The 22120-nt window shown below is 30.5% G+C and overlaps 1 protein-coding gene across 8 annotated transcripts in view; it reads left to right on the top strand.

Moving 5' to 3' along the window:
- Flo1 (flotillin-1) overlaps positions 1–22120 on the top strand; it is a 235098-nt gene that overhangs the window by 62745 nt on the left and 150233 nt on the right. For all 8 annotated transcript variants that reach the window (XM_071663590.1, XM_071663594.1, XM_071663589.1 and 5 more), the window contains 2 exons: positions 3468–3558; positions 8346–8489. In XM_071663590.1, the coding sequence (XP_071519691.1) occupies positions 3468–3558; positions 8346–8489 (235 nt within the window). The remainder of the gene's footprint in view (positions 1–3467; positions 3559–8345; positions 8490–22120) is intronic.

Consider the following 22120-nt stretch of genomic DNA (forward strand, 5'->3'; position numbering starts at 1 on the left):
TGATAGATTAGTTAATTGATACAGGCTGTGGATTTTATTTGTACTACTGACTCCTTTGGGGTTAGTGAAAAATAATGATAATGATAATAACTCCTTTTGGGGCATGCGTAGTCAGGAGCAGCAGTGTTGCACTTGGAGAAGTTTTGTTGCAAGTATTTATAATGAATTCAGAGTGTTGTTACCTGAAACATTGTTTAAGTAGTTCATAGTTATTTCTATATGCTTTTGATTTCTAACTGATGAATTGAAAGAAGGTGGTCATATGTATATTACATGCAATATACTCATAAATTTTTCTTGGCAGTGAAATGAAAGAAAGAGGTTGAATGTTATGGAAACAAAATTTCTGAGGATGATGTATGAGGTGCTTTGGTCCTTTAAAGAATGACACTAAGAGAGATGTATGGTAGTAAGCATAGTCTGAGTGCTGATCAGGGTGTGATGAAATAGTTCAGAAATATGGAAAGGAAGACTTACAAAGAGGACTATGTATCAGAAGTAGACACTGCAAGGGGGAGATGGCAGTGGAGAAGGAGATGGAAGTGAAAAAGGTTTTGGGTATTAGGGTTAGAACAATTAGGATGGTGTGAGGCATATATAGGATAGAATGAATTGAGTTAGTGTGGTACAGTACTCTGGTAGTATATCTTCAACTTGTATAGCAATATGTTGCAGAATGTTTTCCCATCTTAGGAATAGAACAAGATTCAGGAAATACAAAGGACTGCAAGGAATTCAAACAGCAACAGAGCACTGGGTCCCTTTGAGGCTGTTTTTCATATAGGAAGAGATATGAAACATGCATAGAAAGACATACATATTTAAAATGCAAAATACCCTAAACTTTTCGTATCACTAAGGATGTGCAAATGATATCAGTCATGGATTGAAAGAGAAATATTTATCAAGTCTGTTAATAAACATATCTATGGTATTACTTTCAGCTACTTTAACGGGTAAATCACTCCCCATTTTAACAATCCTGATGAAAAAAAAGTAATTCGCCCTATTCGAGGTAAAATGTTTGCCTTTGAGTTTGTAACTGTTATTGCGTGTGAAAACAATGAATCTATCCCTCTATAGGTCAGTAGATTTTAATTATCAAAGACTCTGATAGTTTTGAATGCCTGTATCAGATCATCCCAGAACATTCTCTTTTCTAAACTAAATATAATTAAGTCATTTAATTGGTTCTTATAGGATTTGTTTCTCAATCCAGGAATCATCTTGGTGGCTCGATTCTGTACTCTATCCAATCTGTCTGTCACTCCTTAAGTAGGGTAACAAAAACTGAACACAGTATTCATGGTGACACACAAGTGACATGTAAAGACTAAGGACAATTTCCCTGAACTTAAATTTGATAGCCCAACCTATAAATCCAAGAACTTTGTTCACCTTATTAACTGCATCTTTGTATTGTTTACTTGGCTTGAGATCATGAGAGATTATTACACCCGTCTTTTTCCTCAATTACCTGTTTCAGTTGAACAGAATTTGTGCTACAGCTTGCATTTTCAGATTTACTGTAAATATGTAAAACTTTGCATTTACCAACATTAAGATTTATTTGCCACCAATAATCCCAGTTCATCAGTTTATCTATGTTTGTTTGAAACTGTAGATGTTCAATTTCTGTCATAGATTTGTTCTCAAATTAGCATCATCTGCAAATTTCAACATCTCACAATTCTGCCCATTATTGGTATCATTAATATACGTGAGAAAGAGAACCAGTCCTAAGACTGATCCTTGTGGTACACATCTTATTACATTTAACCATTCTGAGGCTTAACCATTAATCAGAACTCTTTGGTTATGGCAAGTTAAGCAATTTCCTAATAACCCAAGTACAACCTTGTGTGACTTAACCATAGTTATATATCAAATGGTTTTTAAAAATCTACATAGACGACATAAACTGGTTTAATTTCATCATGCGTATTAATTATGTCTTTAAAGAATCAAGCATAATTGTCGGATGGATGATTTCATCAAAACCCATATTGAGAGTCATTTATGTAGAGACAGTCCTGTAAATGGTTTACAGGCTTATCCTCAATGATGGTTTCCATAAATATAACAACTACAGACATCAAGCTGATTGGATGATACTTTTTGGGCAGTGATTTATTACCTTTTTTTAGAATAGGTATTACATTAGCAAGCTTACATTCTTCTGGAACTTCCCCTTAGCAAGTGACTTACTTAAGTGTTCAATCAAAGGTTTAACTATTTCATTTTTCACTTCTTTCTTTGCGCTCAGACAAAACTTATCTGGGCCTGCCGTTTATTTTTCTTTTATTCCCTTTAGTGCTTATGATATATCTTTAGTTCAGTTTATCTTTATGTTGCAAAATGTTTTAACAGATGAGAAAAAATAAATTTCTGCCAGATCTTTATTGTTGTGAATGAAATCATGATTTTCAGTTATCAGTGGACCAGTTGACCAGGTAATCATTCTCATTCTTCTAACATATCTATAAAACTCTTGAGTTTTATTGCTGTTTTCAGCAAGATATGCTTCATACTGACATTTACTTTGACATATAAGTCTCAAGTCTCTTGGTTTCTCTTCACAAATTTACATGATTTGCTCTATCAGACTGGTTATTGATCTTATTAAGTTTCTTATATGCTGGTTTCTTAGGCATTTGACTCTTCTTTATGTCATTATTTGAACAGCAGAAGTAAATGTTTGTAGATTGTACCTGGCAAGTTGTATGGAAGAGAGATGATTGAGGGGATGAAGGCATGTACAGAGCATCAGACTGGGGAGGAACAGTGTGATTTCAGGAGGGCAATATGTGTCAGTTGGCTGAACCAGGGCATGCGAAGCAGTTAAGGAAAACTGCAGAATAGAGTGTGGGCCTAGACTGTGTATAGGAGGCCCTGGTTTTAGTACATTATACATGACAACTTTTAGAGTTGATCTGTGGAAATGAGGTCATTGTTCTGTGTTCTCAGTGCTACCTTGCTAAGGTGGGAAAAGCAGTTTGGTATAAGAAAAAAGTATGAGTATTATGAAAAAAATGTGTTTATAATCATATGATGTTGAAAAAATCCATTTTTTTTTTTTTTTTTTTATCATTCTCACCTCAAGAATCTTAAAACTTCACATACATGAACTTCATCTGCCCATCAATTAAGTAAGCTGTTTTTAACTTAAAGTGAATATTAGAGTATCACTGCATTAAGAGGGGTAATTAAATGTACGTTAATTTTTTTTTTTTTTTTAATGATAATGGATCAACTGCTCCCATAGTATGGAAAATGTACTACTATGGGACTAGTAGATCATTATACACAAATGTTTATCATCCTCAGTGTCCTCTGTCCAAAATTGCGTGCATATGTGTGTGTGTGTGTGTTGTATACTGTGTTGTGTAATTTGAAGGTTTTCAGTTATATAATATTCACTCATTCTGATGAATGTAATTATACTACAGTGTTTCAAATGTTGATAGGATATCACTCAACGTGATGACACTTAATGTCGAGTCTCCACGAGTCTACACAGCCCAGGGGGTCCCCATCTCTGTAACTGGCATTGCTCAGGTTAGTGATATATAACAATTTATGTATACTGTTAATGGTTAGTTCCTAAAATGACAGAAACTTATGTTAGGCATGCTGACCTAAAGCTCACTTACTAGTATTGTTGTTTTCCCTGCTGGCCTTTGACATCAGTTAATAGATTCTCTCTTGTAAGTTGCCTCACTTCTGACTTTCTTATATTTTTATTATACTTGTCTTCAGTATATACTGTCCTAAAGCTCACTCATGAGTATTGTTGTCTTCCCTGCTGACTTTTGACATCAATTGATAAATTCCTTCTTGTAAGTTGCTTCACTTCTGACCTTCATAGATTTTTATCGTACTGGTCTTTGGTATACCTTATTGTGGCACCTGCATAACATGGGTAACCTTAGGGATTGCTTTGCCTATCATCATTGTCATCCTTCCATCCATTATCATGTTCTGTCCTTCACAAGGAGTCATTATTAAACCTGCAAGTTAACCTTGGTCATGATTTGCTGAGTCAATATTAGACTCTTATGGTACTTAATTGTTTCCCAACTTTTAGAGAAGTGATTGCCATAAGACTCATAATTTGGATTTTGCTTGTGTTTTGCCCCAAATTATAAGGTTTGATATGTTCCCAGCATCAAGTTAAATGATTAATATGAGACTCATAACTCTGGTTTGGATTTTGCATGAGTTATGCCACATGGAAAGGCTTAATTGGGAACTTAATCAGGCTCGTAACTTGAATAGAATTCTATCATTGGCCATAGAACTTGAAACAAATGTTTTTTGTGTCACCTGCATAGCATGCCAGACACATTGGGATTGCTTTGTTTTTTATCATCAATATCCATCTGTTCTCACATTAACTTGCAACACAACCTTGGTTATGACTTCAGAATTTCATTCCAGGTACATATAAAATTTTACTGTTGTTTTGCAGCATCTGCAGAATTGAATAGCATAAGACCAAATAATATGCTGAGAGGTGCAATTGGAGGGATGTCTGATCATTATCTTGTGGAGGCGAAGGTGAAGATTTGTAGAGGTTTTCAGAAAAGAAGAGAGAATGTTGGGGTGAAGAGAGTGGTGAGAGTAAGTGAGCTTGGGAAGTACCAGGAGAGACTGAGTGGAGAATGGAAAAAGGTGAGAGCAAAGGAAGTAAGGGGAGTGGGGGAAGAATGGGATGTATTTAGGGAAGTGGTGATGGCTTGCACAAAAGATGCTTGTAGCATGAGAAGTGTGGGAGGTGGGCAGATTAGAAAGGGTAGTGAGTGGGGGGGATGAAGAGGTAAGATTATTAGTGAAAGAGAAGAGAGAGGCATTTGGATGAGTTTTGCAGGGAAATAGTGCAAATGAGTTTTGCAGGGAAATAGTGCAAATGACTGTGAGATGTATAAAAGAAAGAAGCAGGAGGTCAAGAGAAAGGTGCAAGAGGTGAAAAAGAGGGCAAATGAAAGTTGGGTTCAGAGAGTATCATTAAATTTTAGGGAGAATAAAAAGATGTTTTGGAAGGAGGTAAATAAAGTTCATAAGACAAGGGAACAAATGGGAACATTGGTGAAGGGGGCTAATGGGGAGGAAATAACACAACTTTGAATGGTTCCCTCATCCATGAGACTGAAGAAATGAAAGGTATTTGGACATAAGCCTCCACTCCATCCCATGTTTTATTATTGGCTAAGAAATTCCTCTACATTTGATTTCTCACATATGTGTAAAGTCAACAAAAATGTATTCCTACATTTGCAGTGCTTTACATTTTGAAACTATGAAAAGTGTTTTATATTCTCATGAATGCCCTCATGTATTGGTATCCCTGCTTTCCTTATTTATCACTGACATTGCCAAGATAAGAAGGTACACATACAATTGGTGGGGTATAGGAACTTTCCTGAATGGGATTAGCATATACTTCTGTATTTCTATCATCTCCTAAATGTTATATTGAAAACTTTTTGTGTGTGTTAGTAAGAATATGCTTGAGAATATGATGAGTAATAGAATAATTTATGAATGAATTAAGATTGAATATAAAACAGTGAAAGAATGTTTGTAAAATTTAGCAGCCTTCTAAAACCCGCCTTTCAAAATAGAACAATGAAGTTGTACTTCAGATAAATCATTGTACTTCATTTGTGTTTCTTGTGAAGTCTTTTTATTGTCCGTGGACTCTTAAGCTAAATCATTATATTTCAGCCTGATTCATATACAGGTACACCACCAAATTTCCAGCAAGTGATGATTCAGCCCCTCATTTAGTCCGGACAAAATTATGTGGGCAGCCACAGATGGCATTTTGTGTAGGGCACTCTTATTTACTTTCTTTACACTGCACTTGTTGGTGGTGATACCACAATTCTGTGAGATTCCTAGTTTATTTTGCTTGAATTTAACCCTAGCTATGGCTTCTAAGACATATGAGAGTGTCAGTCATGGTGTCAAACGTAAACACCAGTCCATATCAATCCAAGATTAAGTAGGACTTGAAAAAATGGACCATGGTGTTTCGGTGCGTAAGCTGTGTGTCATCTACAGTATTGGTTCACCAACTGTTTATGATATATAGAAGCAAAGGGAGAAAATATTGAAATTATATGCAGACAGCGATTCCAAGAAGCAAATGACGATTATAAAAACTATGAAAGATGGTAAGATTACTGCGCACGATCGAATGATGATGGAATGGTTTCGACAGCTTTGGAGTGATGGAATGGGCTTGTCAGGTAGTATGATAATGGACCAGGCTAATTTGTTCCGTAAAGAACTTAAATTACATGAGCATGACTATAGTGAAGGGTGGCTTCAAAGATTCAAGAAGCACATGGAATTTCCATTAATAAAGTGTGCAGAGAAAAGCGGTCTGCATACCACAAAGGAGCTGCCAAGTATGTGGAAGAATTTGCGAAATTCGTAGCTGAGGAGCACCTCAGTCCTGAGCAGGTGTATAATGCAGACGAAACTGCATTATTCAGGCAATGCACCCCTAGGAAAACACTAAAAACAGAAGATGAAGAAGACCCCACAGGATTCAAACAATCTAAGGACAGACTTACCATTTTAGGGTGCTTTAACATTTAATATTCGTTTAATTTAAATTTCTAGGAGTACATGGTATACTTTAGACTCATGGGAGATGTATAATTAATGGGTTAGAGGTGTGTTGATGAATTATTATTACAAGACCATAGTAGGTCCGGCAAGGCTTTGGAACCAAGAGTGCCGGAAAATCAGTGGTGTACCTGTATACAAGTTTTAAATCTAGATTCATGTTTTTCAAACATTTATGGTTTTTCTTGGTTCAGACTCCTTTGATCAAAGGAAAATTAGCCTGTATTGGTTTGAAAAATCCCTCACAAGCAAAATGATGATGCCCTGCTGTTTCCTGAAGCAAAACAGTTGGATTTTTGTCTCGATTTTGTACAACACTTTCGCTTGCATGTTATTTTCTTTCATATTAACATAACATTTGGTAAGTGGTAACTCCCCTGTTTATCTTCCCAGTATTGTTTGTCTATATTACAGTAAGTGTAGGACTTATGCTTTTTGAAATGAAAGTCAGTAGAGTTGCAAGTTACATTTGTTTTTCCCCTTTCAGTAACCAAATTATTTTTGATATTTCACAGATTTAAGTTAAAGAATATTGCACGAGAAAGAGATTTTACCATGTATAAGAGACACAAAAAATAATTAGAAGTGACAGCCATTCCAAGACAACTGGAGTAGCATTGCTCATTTAGAAGTTCTTCAATCTTTGAGTAACTGTAACATATTTTTCTTGTTCAGTTTAACAATTTCACAATATCTAGTGTTTTATGAAAGTAAACACTTCTCACATTAGGGCCCGTTTTCTAGTTGTCTGTGTACGGGTATGCCCCTTCCCTAAATATCCTTACATCATTGTCTTCACCACTGCATGATAAAAGCCAAGAGGATTGTTTAGGAAAGTGTTTGGTTTTTTGCTAGTGTATTTAGTCACATCAATCATTTCAGCACCAAAAATATATACAGTTCATTAAGTTTCATTTGTCTCTTCTCAGTGCTGCATGGGTAAATGCAGAAACTTCACCATTTAAACAAAACTCTTTTACTTGTCTCGCTGCCTGTAATATTAAGAAAAGTAGTTAAAAAAGGAATGGAAATGTTCTAGTTCTCTACAGTTTTCTGTCAAACAAGTTAACTTCACTGCCACAATCACTGCTGTCATAGTTTTATACATTTGGCACAAAATTACCTCCAGACCACTAAACAAAGTTATGTGTGGGTAGTGGTCATAAGTGTCCCATTTCCCCTTCCACATTTAAGATGCTTTTCACACAATTGTCACTAGCTTCACTTTTGAGTCTTCCATCCTGACATCTTTATCTTCACTTTTCTCTCCAATGGACGAATATATTGTAAAGAAGTTTTTCTTTTTATTCCTGTACTCATCAGACACCCGCAATACCTCCCTTGGTGAGCTGGCACCTACTTTAAGCATCATAAGACACCAGCACATTTACTTCTCATTTGATAATTTGTTGGTAACTCTGGCATGTGTAATTTTTTGCTGGGTTTGGTGGGAGAACTGGTAGCAACATTTATGGGTTTCTGATTGACTCATATTTCAGGTTGGTATTTATATCTGGGTGGTAACATTTAAATCAATCATAAATTGTTTCTTAGAACAGTTAACTAGTGAAGCATCAGATAATGTATGAAGCAGTGAAAGTGGTTAAGAATAATTTTACCATGGTATTAATGCAGCTTAGAGTTAAGTTTGAATCCTTTTTAAGGATTTGTATTGCAGATAAGAATTTGAACAATCGTTTTATCAGGTAAAGGTGCAAGGCCAGTACGAAGAGATGTTGCTGGCTGCATGTGAACAGTTCTTGGGGAAGAATGAGACTGAGATTCAACAGGTGGCACTGGAGACACTTGAGGGACACCAGCGTGCTATCATGGGTTCCATGTCTGTTGAGGTTGGTGAAATGAGGAAAATTTTAGTTGTATCATATTTTTATTTTCTTGATTGCACAACAGAACAATCCCCCTTCTCCAGATGTTTCATTTGTAGATAGTCATCTACTTTAATGTGTTAATTACTTAACCAAAAGCAAACTGAAAATTTGCAAGATTTTTGCACTTAGTTTTGTCTCTACTTCCAGTCTGTGAATGAATAATGATTGCATCTATTAGTACACATAAAAGGGCCTGGGAAGTGGGTCAGTTGTTGTTTGCTAATGTTACAGCACTGGTGGCTGATTCTAGTGTGAAATTGCAGAAGTTGGTGACCGAATTTGACATGGTGTGAAAGGAGAAAGTTGAGAGTAAATGTGAATAAAAGTGAGGCTGTTAGGTTCAGCAGGGTTGAGAGAGAAGTTAGTTGGAATGTAAGTTTGAATGGAGAAAAATTGGAGGAAGTTAAGTGTTTTAGATATCTGGGAGTGGACTTGACAGTGAATGGAACCATGGAAGCAGAAGTTAGTCACAGGGTGGGGGAGGGGGTGAAGGTTCTGGGATTGATAAGGTATGTGTTGAAAGAAAGAACATTATCTCGAAGAGTGAAAATGGGTATGTTTAAAGGAATAGTAGTTCTAAAAATATTAAATGGTTGCAAGGCATGGGCTATAGATAGGGTTGTGCAGAGAAGGGTGGATGTGTTGGAAATGAAATTTTGAAGACAAAATGTAGTGAGGTAGTTTGATCAAGTATGTAATGAAAGGGTAAGAGAGATGTATGGAATTAAATAGAATATGGTTGAGAGAGCAGAAGAGGGTGTGTTGGAATGCTTTGGGCATATGGAGAGAATGATTGAGGAAAGGTTGACAAAGAGGATATATGTGTCAGAAGTGGAGGAAAAACAAGTGGGAGACGAAATTGGAGATGCAAGGATGGAATGAAAATGATTTTGAGCGATCGCAACTTGAACATGCAGTAGGGTGTAAGCTGTGCACAGAATAGAGTGAATTGGAACAGTGTGTCATACTATGGTCAGTGGGCTGTCAGTTTACTGAACCAGGGCATGTGAAATGTCCAGGGCATGGAAAGATCTATGGGGCCTGGATGTGGATAGGGAGCTGTGGTTTTGGTGCATTACATATGAGAGCTCATGTATGGATATGAGTGGATGTAATCTTTCTTCGTGTGTATGTTATCTCTTTTCCTTCCAGAAAGAAGGAAGAGAGAAGGGGGCTAAGTGAGGATACTCCCTCGAAGGCTCAGTTCTTTGTAACACTACCTCGCTTACGCGGGAAATGGCGAATATGTAAAAGAATATATATGTTTTTATTCTTTTTTCTTTTCTTTCATTGCATCATCTTTACTGAGAATATATCAGTATCTTGGAACATTATGATATATTTTCCATGATTATTTCATGCATGGAAGTGTTTCAATATGTTAAATTTCACTTTTGAAACAAAAAGTTTTTTCAGCTGAAAAATGCCCTGAACTATTACCTGCAATTTTTGGTATTTTTGTCAGAAAAATAGATTTTCTTTAAACCCATATCATAAGGAGTATTTTTCATGCTAAATCTAAATATGTCAAGAAAATATTGCTAGGTTGTCTTTATGACCTTTAACTATGCTGTTAATTAAAGTTTTAAAATATTTCATGATTTGCATCGTCTTTACTGGGAATGATGTAATTTCAATGATTATTTCAAGTTTAGAAGTGTTTCAATATGTTATGTTTCTATTTTGAAACAAAAATTTTTTTGAGCTAAAATAAACCCTGAACTATTACCTGCAATTTTTGGTATTTTTCTCAGAAAATTAAATTTTCTTTAAACCCACATTATAAGGAGTAGTTTTCATGCTTAAATATGTCATGAAAATATTGCTAGGTTGTCTTTATGACCTTTAATTGTGCTGTTAATTAAAGTACATTTTAAAATATTTCATGATTCGCATCGTCTTTACTGGGAATGTATGAGTATCTTGGAGCATTATGATATAATTTCAATGATTATTTCAAGTATAGAAGTGTTTCAATATGTTATGTTTCTATTTTGAAACAAAAATTTTTTTGAGCTAAAATAAACCCTGGACTATTACCTGCAATTTTTGGTATTTTTCTCAGAAAATTAAATTTTCTTTCAAGCCACATTATAAGAAGTAGTTTCGTGCTTAATCTAAATATGTTATGTGATGAAAATATCATTAGGTTGTCTTTATGACCCTTGATTAAGCTGTTAATTGAAGCCAATTTTAGAATATTTGATAATATTGAAACACTTCCATACATGAAATAATCATGGAAAATATATCATAATGCTCCAAGATACTGATATATTCTAAGTAAAGATGATGCTAATTATCAAATATTTTAAAATTGGTTCCAATTAACATCTTGATTAAGGGTCATAAGGACAACCTAATGATATTTTCATGACATATTTAGATTAGGCATGAAAACTACTCCTTATAATGTGGGTTTAGAGAAAATTTAATTTTCTGAGGAAAATACCAAAAATTGCAGGGTTTATTTTAGCTCAAAAAAATTTTTGTTTCAAAATAGAAACATAACATATAGAAACACTTCTATACTTAAAATGATCATTGAAATTATATCATAATGCTCCAAGATACTCATACATTCCCAGTAAAGACGATGCGAATCATGAAATAGTTTGAAACTTACTTTAATTAACAGCATAATTAAAGATCATAAAGACAACCTAGCAATATTTTCATGACATATTTAGATTTAGCATGAAAAATACTCCTTATGATATGGGTTTAAAGAAAATCTATTTTTCTGAGAAAAATACCAAAAATTGCAGGGCACTTTTTACCTCAAAAAACTTTTTGTTTCAAAAGTGAAAGTTAACATATTGAAACACTTCCATACATGAAATAATCATTGAAATTATATCATAATGCTCCAAGATACTCATACATTCCCAGTAAAGACGATGCGAATCATGAAATAATTTAAAACTTTAATTAACAGCATAATTAAAGGTCATAAAGACAACCTAGCAATATTGTCATGACATATTTAGATTTAGCATGAAAAATACTCCTTATGGTATGGGTTTAAAGAAAATCTATTTTTCGGAGAAAAATACCAAAAATTGCATTTTTTAGCTCAAAAAACTTTTTGTTTCAAAAGTGAAATTTAACATATTGAAACCCTTCCATACATGAAATAATCATAGAAAATATATCATAATGCTCCAAGATACTGATATATTCTCAGTAAAGATGATGCTAATTATCAAATATTTTAAAATTGGCTTCAAGTAACAGCTTAATCAAGGGTCATAAAGACAACCTAATGATATTTTCATGACATATTTAGATTAAGCATGAAAAGTACTCCATATAATGTGGGTTTAAAGAAAATTTAATTTTCTGAGAAAAATACCAAAAATTGCAGGTAATAGTCCAGGGTTTATTTTAGCTCAAAAAAATTTTTGTTTCAAAATAGAAACATAACATATTGAAACACTTCTATACTTGAAATAATCATTGAAATTATATCATAATGCTCCAAGATACTCATACATTCCCAGTAAAGACGATGCGAATCATGAAATATTTTAAAATGTACTTTAATTAACAGCATGATTAAAGGTCATAAAGACAACCTAGCAATATTCTCATAACATATTTAGATTTAGCATCAAAAATACTCCTTATGATATGGGTTTAAAGAAAATCTATTTTTCTGAGAAAAATACCAAAAATTGCAGGTAATAGTTCAGGGTTTATTTTAGCTCAAAAAAATTTTTCTTTCAAAATAGAAACATAACATATTGAAACACTTCTATACTTGAAATAATCATTGAAATTATATCATAATGCTCCAAGATACTCATACATTCCCAGTAAAGACGATGCGAATCATGAAATATTTTAAAACTTACTTAATTAACAGCATAATTAAAGGTCATAAAGACAACCTAGCAATATTTTCATGACATATTTAGATTTAGCATGAAAAATACTCCTTATGATTTGGGTTTAAAGAAAATCTATTTTTCTGAGAAAAATACCAAAAATTGCATTTTTTAGTTAAAAAAAACTTTTTGTTTCAAAAGTGGAATTTAACATATTGAAACACTTCCATACATGAAATAATCATGGAAAATATATCATAATGTTCCAAGATACTGATATATTCTCAGTAAAGATGATGCTAATTATCAAATATTTTAAAATTGGCTTCAATTAACAGCTTAATCAAGGGTCATAAAGACAACCTAATGATATTTTCATGACATATTTAGATTAAGCATGAAAAGTACTCCTTATAATGTGGGTTTAAAGAAAATTTAATTTTCTCAGAAAAATACCAAAAATTGCAGGGTAATAGTTCAGGGTTTATTTTAGCTCAAAAAAATTTTTGTTTCAAAATAGAAACATAACATATTGAAACACTTCTATACTTGAAATAATCATTGAAATTATATCATAATGCTCCAAGATACTCATACATTCCCAGTAAAGACGATGTGAATCATGAAATATTTTAAAACTTACTTTAATTAACAGCATGATTAAAGGTCATAAAGACAACCTAGCAATATTCTCATAACATATTTAGATTTAGCATGAAAAATACTCCTTATGATATGGGTTTAAAGAAAATCTATTTTTCTGAGAAAAATACCAAAAATTGCAGGTAACAGTTCAGGGCATTTTTTAGCTCAAAAAACTTTTTGTTTCAAAAGTGAAATTTAACATATTGCAACACTTCCATACATGAAATAATCATGGAAAATATATCATAATGCTCCAAGATACTGATATATTCTCAGAAAAGATGATGCTAATTATCAAATATTTTAAAATTGGCTTCTATTAACAGCTTAATCAAGGGTCATAAAGACAACCTAATGATATTTTCATGACATATTTAGATTAAGCATGAAAACTACTCGTTATAATGTGGGTTTAAAGAAAATTTAATTTTCTGAGAAAAATACCAAAAATTGCAGGTAATAGTTCAGGGTTTATTTTAGCTCAAAAAAATTTTTGTTTCAAAATAGAAACATAACATATTGAAACACTTCTATACTTGAAATAATCATTGAAATTATATCATAATGCTCCAAGATACTCATACATTCCCAGTAAAGACGATGCGAATCATGAAATATTTTAAAACTTACTTTAATTAACAGCATAATTAAAGATCATAAAGACAACCTAGCAATATTTTCATGACATATTTAGATTTGGCATGAAAAATACTCCTTATGATTTGGGTTTAAAGAAAATCTATTTTTCTGAGAAAAATACCAAAAATTGCAGGTAATAGTTCAGGGCATTTTTTAGCTCAAAAAACTTTTTGTTTCAAAAGTGAAATTTAACATATTGAAACACTTCCATACATGAAATAATCATGGAAAATATATCATAATGTTCCAAGATACTGATGTATTTTCAGTAAAGATGATGCTAATTATGAGATATTTTAAAATTGGCTTCAATTAACAGCTTAATCAAGGGTCGTAAAGACAACCTAATGATATTTTCATGACATATTTAGATTAAGGATGAAAACTACTCCTTATAATGTGGGTTTAAAGAAAATTTAATTTTCTGAGAAAAATACCAAAAATTGCAGGGTTTATTTTAGCTCAAAAAATTTTTTGTTTCAAAATAGAAACATAACATATTGAAACACTTCTATACTTGAAATAATCATTGAAATTATATCATAATGCTCCAAGATACTCATACATTCCCAGTAAAGACGATGCGAATCATGAAATATTTTAAAACTTACTTTAATTAACAGCATAATTAAAGGTCATAAAGACAACCTAGCAATATTTTCATGACATATTTAGATTTAGCATGAAAAATGCTCCTTATGATATGGGTTTAAAGAAAATCTATTTTTCTGAGAAAAATACCAAAAATTGCAGGTAATAGTTCAGGGCATTTTTTAGCTCAAAAAACTTTTTGTTTCAAAAGTGAAATTTAACATATTAAAACACTTCCATACATGAAATAATCATGGAAAATATATCATAATGATCCAAGATACTGATATAGTCTCAGTAAAGATGATGCTAATTATCAAATATTTTAAAATTGGCTTCAATTAACAGCTTTATCAAGAGTCATAAAGCCAACCTAATATTATGATATGGGTTTAAAGAAAATCTATTTTTCTGAGAAAAATACCAAAAATTGCAGGTAATAGTTCAGGGCATTTTTTAGCTCAAAAAACTTTTTGTTTCAAAAGTGAAATTTAACATATTGAAACCCTTCCATACATGAAATAATCATAGAAAATATATCATAATGCTCCAAGATACTGATATATTCTCAGTAAAGATGATGCTAATTATCAAATATTTTAAAATTGGCTTCAAGTAACAGCTTAATCAAGGGTCATAAAGACAACCTAATGATATTTTCATGACATATTTAGATTAAGCATGAAAAGTACTCCTTATAATGTGGGTTTAAAGAAAATTTAATTTTCTGAGAAAAATACCAAAAATTGCAGGTAATAGTTCAGGGTTTATTTTAGCTCAAAAAAATTTTTGTTTCAAAATAGAAACATAACATATTGAAACACTTCTATACTTGAAATAATCATTGAAATTATATCATAATGCTCCAAGATACTCATACATTCCCAGTAAAAATGATGTGAATCATGAAATATTTTAAAACGTACTTTAATTAACAGCATGATTAAAGGTCATAAAGACAACCTAGCAATATTCTCATAACATATTTAGATTTAGCATGAAAAATACTCCTTATGATATGGGTTTAAAGAAAATCTATTTTTCTGAGAAAAATACCAAAAATTGCAGGTTCAGGGCATTTTTTAGCTCAAAAAACTTTTTGTTTCAAAAGTGAAATTTAACATATTGAAACACTTCCATACATGAAATAATCATGGAAAATATATCATAATGCTCCAAGATACTGATATATTCTCAGTAAAGATGATGCTAATTATCAAATATTTTAAAATTGGCTTCAATTAACAGCTTAATCAAGGGTCATAAAGACAACCTAATGATATTTTCATGACATATTTAGATTAAGCATGAAAACTACTCGTTATAATGTGGGTTTAAAGAAAATTTAATTTTCTGAGAAAAATACCAAAAATTGCAGGTATTCAGGATTTATTTTAGCTCAAAAAAATTTTTGTTTCAAAATAGAAACATAACATATTGAAACACTTCTATACTTGAAATAATCATTGAAATTATATCATAATGCTCCAAGATACTCATACACTCCCAGTAAAGACGATGCGAATCATGAAATATTTTAAAACTTACTTTAATTAACAGCATAATTAAAGGTCATAAAGACAACCTAGCAATATTTTCATGACATATTTAGATTTAGCATGAAAAATACTCCTTATGATATGGGTTTAAAGAAAATCTATTTTTCTGAGAAAAATACCAAAAATTGCAGGTAATAGTTCAGGGCATTTTTTAGCTCAAAAAACTTTTTGTTTCAAAAGTGAAATTTAACATATTGAAACACTTCCATACATGAAATAATCATGGAAAATATATCATAATGCTCCAAGATACTGATATATTCTCAGTAAAGATGATGCTAATTATCAAATATTTTAAAATTGGCTTCAATTAACAGCTTAATCAAGGGTCATAAAGACAACCTAATGATATTTTCATGACATATTTAGATTAAGCATGAAAACTACTCCTTATAATGTGGGTTTAAAGAAAATTTAATTTTCTGAGAAAAATACCAAAAATTGCAGGTAATAGTTCAGGGTTTATTTTAGCTCAAAAAAATTTTTGTTTCAAAATAGAAACATAACATATTGAAACACTTCTATACTTGAAATAATCATTGAAATTATATCATAATGCTCCAAGATACTCATACATTCCCAGTAAAGACGATGCGAATCATGAAATATTTTAAAACTTACTTTAATTAACAGCATAATTAAAGGTCATAAAGACAACCTAGCAATATTTTCATGACATATTTAGATTTAGCATGAAAAATACTCCTTATGATATGGGTTTAAAGAAAATCTATTTTTCTGAGAAAAATACCAAAAATTGCAGGTAATAGTTCAGGGCATTTTTTAGCTCAAAAAACTTTTTGTTTCAAAAGTGAAATTTAACATATTGAAACACTTCCATACATGAAATAATCATGGGAAATATATCATAATGTTCCAAGATACTGATATATTCTCAGTAAAGATGATGCTAATTATCAAATATTTTAAAATTGGCTTCAATTAACAGCTTAATCAAGGGTCATAAAGACAACCTAATGATATTTTCATGACATATTTAGATTAAGCATGAAAACTACTCCTTATAATGTGGGTTTAAAGAAAATTTAATTTTCTGAGAAAAATACCAAAAATTGCAGGTAATAGTTCAGGGTTTATTTTAGCTCAAAAAAATTTTTGTTTCAAAATAGAAACATAACATATTGAAACACTTCTATACTTGAAATAATCATTGAAATTATATCATAATGCTCCAAGATACTCATACATTCCCAGTAAAGACGATGCGAATCATGAAATATTTAAAACGTACTTTAATTAACAGCATAATTAAAGGTCATAAAGACAACCTAGCAATATTTTCATGACATATTTAGATTTAGCATGAAAAATACTCCTTATGATATGGGTTTAAAGAAAATCTATTTTTCTGAGAAAAATACCAAAAATTGCAGGTAATAGTTCAGGGCATTTTTTAGCTCAAAAAACTTTTTGTTTCAAAAGTGAAATTTAACATATTGAAACACTTCCATACATGAAATAATCATGGAAAATATATCATAATGCTCCAAGATACTGATATATTCTCAGTAAAGATGATGCTAATTATCAAATATTTTAAAATTGGCTTCAATTAACAGCTTAATCAAGGGTCATAAAGACAACCTAATGATATTTTCATGACATATTTAGATTAAGCATGAAAAGTACTCCTTATAATGTGGGTTTAAAGAAAATTTAATTTTCTGAGAAAAATACCAAAAATTGCAGGTAATAGTTCAGGGTTTATTTTAGCTCAAAAAAATTTTTGTTTCAAAATAGAAACATAACATATTGAAACACTTCTATACTTGAAATAATCATTGAAATTATATCATAATGCTCCAAGATACTCATACATTCCCAGTAAAGACGATGCGAATCATGAAATAGTTTGAAACTTACTTTAATTAACAGCATAATTAAAGGTCATAAAGACAACCTAGCAATATTTTCATGACATATTTAGATTTAGCATGAAAAATACTCCTTATGATATGGGTTTAAAGAAAATCTATTTTTCTGAGAAAAATACCAAAAATTGCAGGTAATAGTTCAGGGCATTTTTTAGCTCAAAAAACTTTTTGTTTCAAAAGTGAAATTTAATATATTGAAACACTTCCATACATGAAATAATCATGGAAAATATATCATAATGCTCCAAGATACTGATATATTCTCAGTAAAGATGATGCTAATTATCAAATATTTTAAAATTGGCTTCAATTAACAGCTTAATCAAGGGTCATAAAGACAACCTAATGATATTTTCATGACATATTTAGATTAAGCATGAAAACTACTCCTTATAATGTGGGTTTAAAGAAAATTTAATTTTCTGAGAAAAATACCAAAAATTGCAGGTAATAGTTCAGGGTTTATTTTAGCTCAAAAAAATTTTTGTTTCAAAATAGAAACATAACATATTGAAACACTTCTATACTTGAAATAATCATTGAAATTATATCATAATTCTCCAAGATACTCATACATTCCCAGTAAAGACGATGCGAATCATGAAATATTTTAAAACTTACTTTAATTAACAGCATAATTAAAGGTCATAAAGACAACCTAGCAATATTTTCATGACATATTTAGATTTAGCATGAAAAATACTCCTTATGATATGGGTTTAAAGAAAATCTATTTTTCTGAGAAAAATACCAAAAATTGCAGGTAATAGTTCAGGGCATTTTTTAGCTCAAAAAACTTTTTGTTTCAAAAGTGAAATTTAACATATTGAAACACTTCCATACATGAAATAATCATGGAAAATATATCATAATGCTCCAAGATACTGATATATTCTCAGTAAAGATGATGCTAATTATCAAATATTTTAAAATTGGCTTCAATTAACAGCTTAATCAAGGGTCATAAAGACAACCTAATGATATTTTCATGACATATTTAGATTAAGCATGAAAACTACTCCTTATAATGTGGGTTTAAAGAAAATTTAATTTTCTATGAAAAATACCAAAAATTGCAGGTTCAGGGTTTATTTTAGCTCAAAAAAATTTTTGTTTCAAAATAGAAACATAACATATTGAAACACTTCTATACTTGAAATAATCATTGAAATTATATCATAATGCTCCAAGATACTCATACATTCCCAGTAAAGACGATGCGAATCATGAAATATTTTAAAACTTACTTTAATTAACAGCATAATTAAAGGTCATAAAGACAACCTAGCAATATTTTCATGACATATTTAGATTTAGCATGAAAAATACTCCTTATGATATGGGTTTAAAGAAAATCTATTTTTCTGAGAAAAATACCAAAAATTGCAGGTAATAGTTCAGGGCATTTTTTAGCTCAAAAAACTTTTTGTTTCAAAAGTGAAATTTAACATATTGAAACACTTCCATACATGAAATAATCATGGAAAATATATCATAATGCTCCAAGATACTGATATATTCTCAGTAAAGATGATGCTAATTATCAAATATTTTAAAATTGGCTTCAATTAACAGCTTAATCAAGGGTCATAAAGACAACCTAATGATATTTTCATGACATATTTAGATTAAGCATGAAAACTACTCGTTATAATGTGGGTTTAAAGAAAATTTAATTTTCTGAGAAAAATACCAAAAATTGCAGGTATTCAGGATTTATTTTAGCTCAAAAAAATTTTTGTTTCAAAATAGAAACATAACATATTGAAACACTTCTATACTTGAAATAATCATTGAAATTATATCATAATGCTCCAAGATACTCATACATTCCAGTAAAGACGATGCGAATCATGAAATATTTTAAAACTTACTTTAATTAACAGCATAATTAAAGGTCATAAAGACAACCTAGCAATATTTTCATGACATATTTAGATTTAGCATGAAAAATACTCCTTATGATATGGGTTTAAAGAAAATCTATTTTTCTGAGAAAAATACCAAAAATTGCAGGTAATAGTTCAGGGCATTTTTTAGCTCAAAAAACTTTTTGTTTCAAAAGTGAAATTTAATATATTGAAACACTTCCATACATGAAATAATCATGGAAAATATATCATAATGCTCCAAGATACTGATATATTCTCAGTAAAGATGATGCTAATTATCAAATATTTTAAAATTGGCTTCAATTAACAGCTTAATCAAGGGTCATAAAGACAACCTAATGATATTTTCATGACATATTTAGATTAAGCATGAAAACTACTCTTATAATGTGGGTTTAAAGAAAATTTAATTTTCTATGAAAAATACCAAAAATTGCAGGTATCAGGGTTTATTTTAGCTCAAAAAAATTTTTGTTTCAAAATAGAAACATAACATATTGAAACACTTCTATACTTGAAATAATCATTGAAATTCTATCATAATGCTCCAAGATACTCATACATTACCAGTAAAGACGATGCGAATCATGAAATAGTTTGAAACTTACTTTAATTAACAGCATAATTAAAGGTCATAAAGACAACCTAGCAATATTTTCATGACATATTTAGATTTAGCATGAAAAATACTCATTATGATATGGGTTTAAAGAAAATCTATTTTTCTGAGAAAAATATCAAAAATTGCAGGTAATAGTTCAGGGCATTTTTTAGCTCAAAAAACTTTTTGTTTCAAAAGTGAAATTTAATATATTGAAACGCTTCCATACATAAAATATATCATAATGCTCCAAGATACTGATATATTCTCAGTAAAGATGATGCTAATTATCAAATATTTTAAAATTGGCTTCAATTAACAGCTTAATCAAGGGTCATAAAGACAACCTAATGATATTTTCATGACATATTTAGATTAAGCATGAAAAGTACTCCTTATAATGTGGGTTTAAAGAAAATTTAATTTTCTGAGAAAAATACCAAAAATTGCAGGGTTTATTTTAGTTCAAAGTAATTTTTGTTTCAAATTAGAAACTTAACATATTGAAACACTTCTATACTTGAAATAATCATTGAAATTATATCATAATGCTCCAAGATACTCATACATTCCCAGTAAAGACGATGCGTATCATGAAATATTTTAAAACTTACTTTAAGTAACAGCATAATTAAAGGTCATAAAGACAACCTATCAATATTTTCATGACATATTTAGGTTTAGCATGAAAAATACTCATTATGATATGGGTTTAAAGAAAATCTATTTTTCTGAGAAAAATTCCAAAAATTGCAAGTAATATTTCAGGGCATTTTTTAGCTCAAAAAACTTTTTGTTTCAAAAGTGAAATTTGATATATTGAAACACTTCCATACATGAAATAATAATGGAAAATGTATCATAATGCTCCAAGATACTGATATATTCTCAGTAAAGATTATGCTAATTATCAAATATTTTAAAATTGGCTTCAGTTAATAGCTTTATCAAAGGTCATAAAGACAACCTAATGATATTTTCATGACATATTTAGATTAAGCATGAAAGCTACTACTTATAATGTGGGTTTAAAGAAAATTTAATTTCTATGAAAAATACCAAAAATTGCAGGTTCAGGGTTTATTTTAGCTCAAAAAAATTTTTGTTTCAAAATAGAAACATAACATATTGAAACACTTCTATACTTGAAAGAATCATTGAAATTCTATCATAATTCTCCAAGATACTCATACATTACCAGTAAAGACGATGCGAATCATGAAATAGTTTGAAACTTACTTTAATTAACAGCATAATTAAAGGTCATAAAGACAACCTAGCAATATTTTCATGACATATTTAGATTTAGCATGAAAAATACTCATTATGATATGGGTTTAAAGAAAATCTATTTTTCTGAGAAAAATACCAAAAATTGCAGGTAATAGTTCAGGGCATTTTTTAGCTCAAAAAACTTTTTGTTTCAAAAGTGAAATTTAATATATTGAAACACTTCCATACATGAAATAATCATGGAAAATATATCATAATGCTCCAAGATACTGATATATTCTCAGTAAAGATGATGCTAATTATCAAATATTTTAAAATTGGCTTTAATTAACAGCTTAATCAAGGGTCATAAAGACAACCTAATGATATTTTCATGACATATTTAGATTAAGCATGAAAAGTACTCCTTATAATGTGGGTTTAAAGAAAATTTAATTTTCTGAGAAAAATACCAAAAATTGCAGGTAATAGTTCAGGGTTTATTTTAGCTCAAAATAATTTTTGTTTCAAATTAGAAACATAAAATATTGAAACACTTCTATATTTGAAATAATCATTGAAATTATATCATAATGCTCCAAGATACTCATACATTCCCAGTAAAGATGATGCGAATCATGAAATATTTTAAAACTTACTTTAATTAACAGCATAATTAAAGGTCATAAAGACAACCTAGCAATATTTTCATGACATATTTAGATTTA

This window comes from Panulirus ornatus, chromosome 7 (assembly GCF_036320965.1).
Source record: "Panulirus ornatus isolate Po-2019 chromosome 7, ASM3632096v1, whole genome shotgun sequence".
In the NCBI taxonomy this organism is placed as follows: domain Eukaryota; kingdom Metazoa; phylum Arthropoda; class Malacostraca; order Decapoda; family Palinuridae; genus Panulirus; species Panulirus ornatus.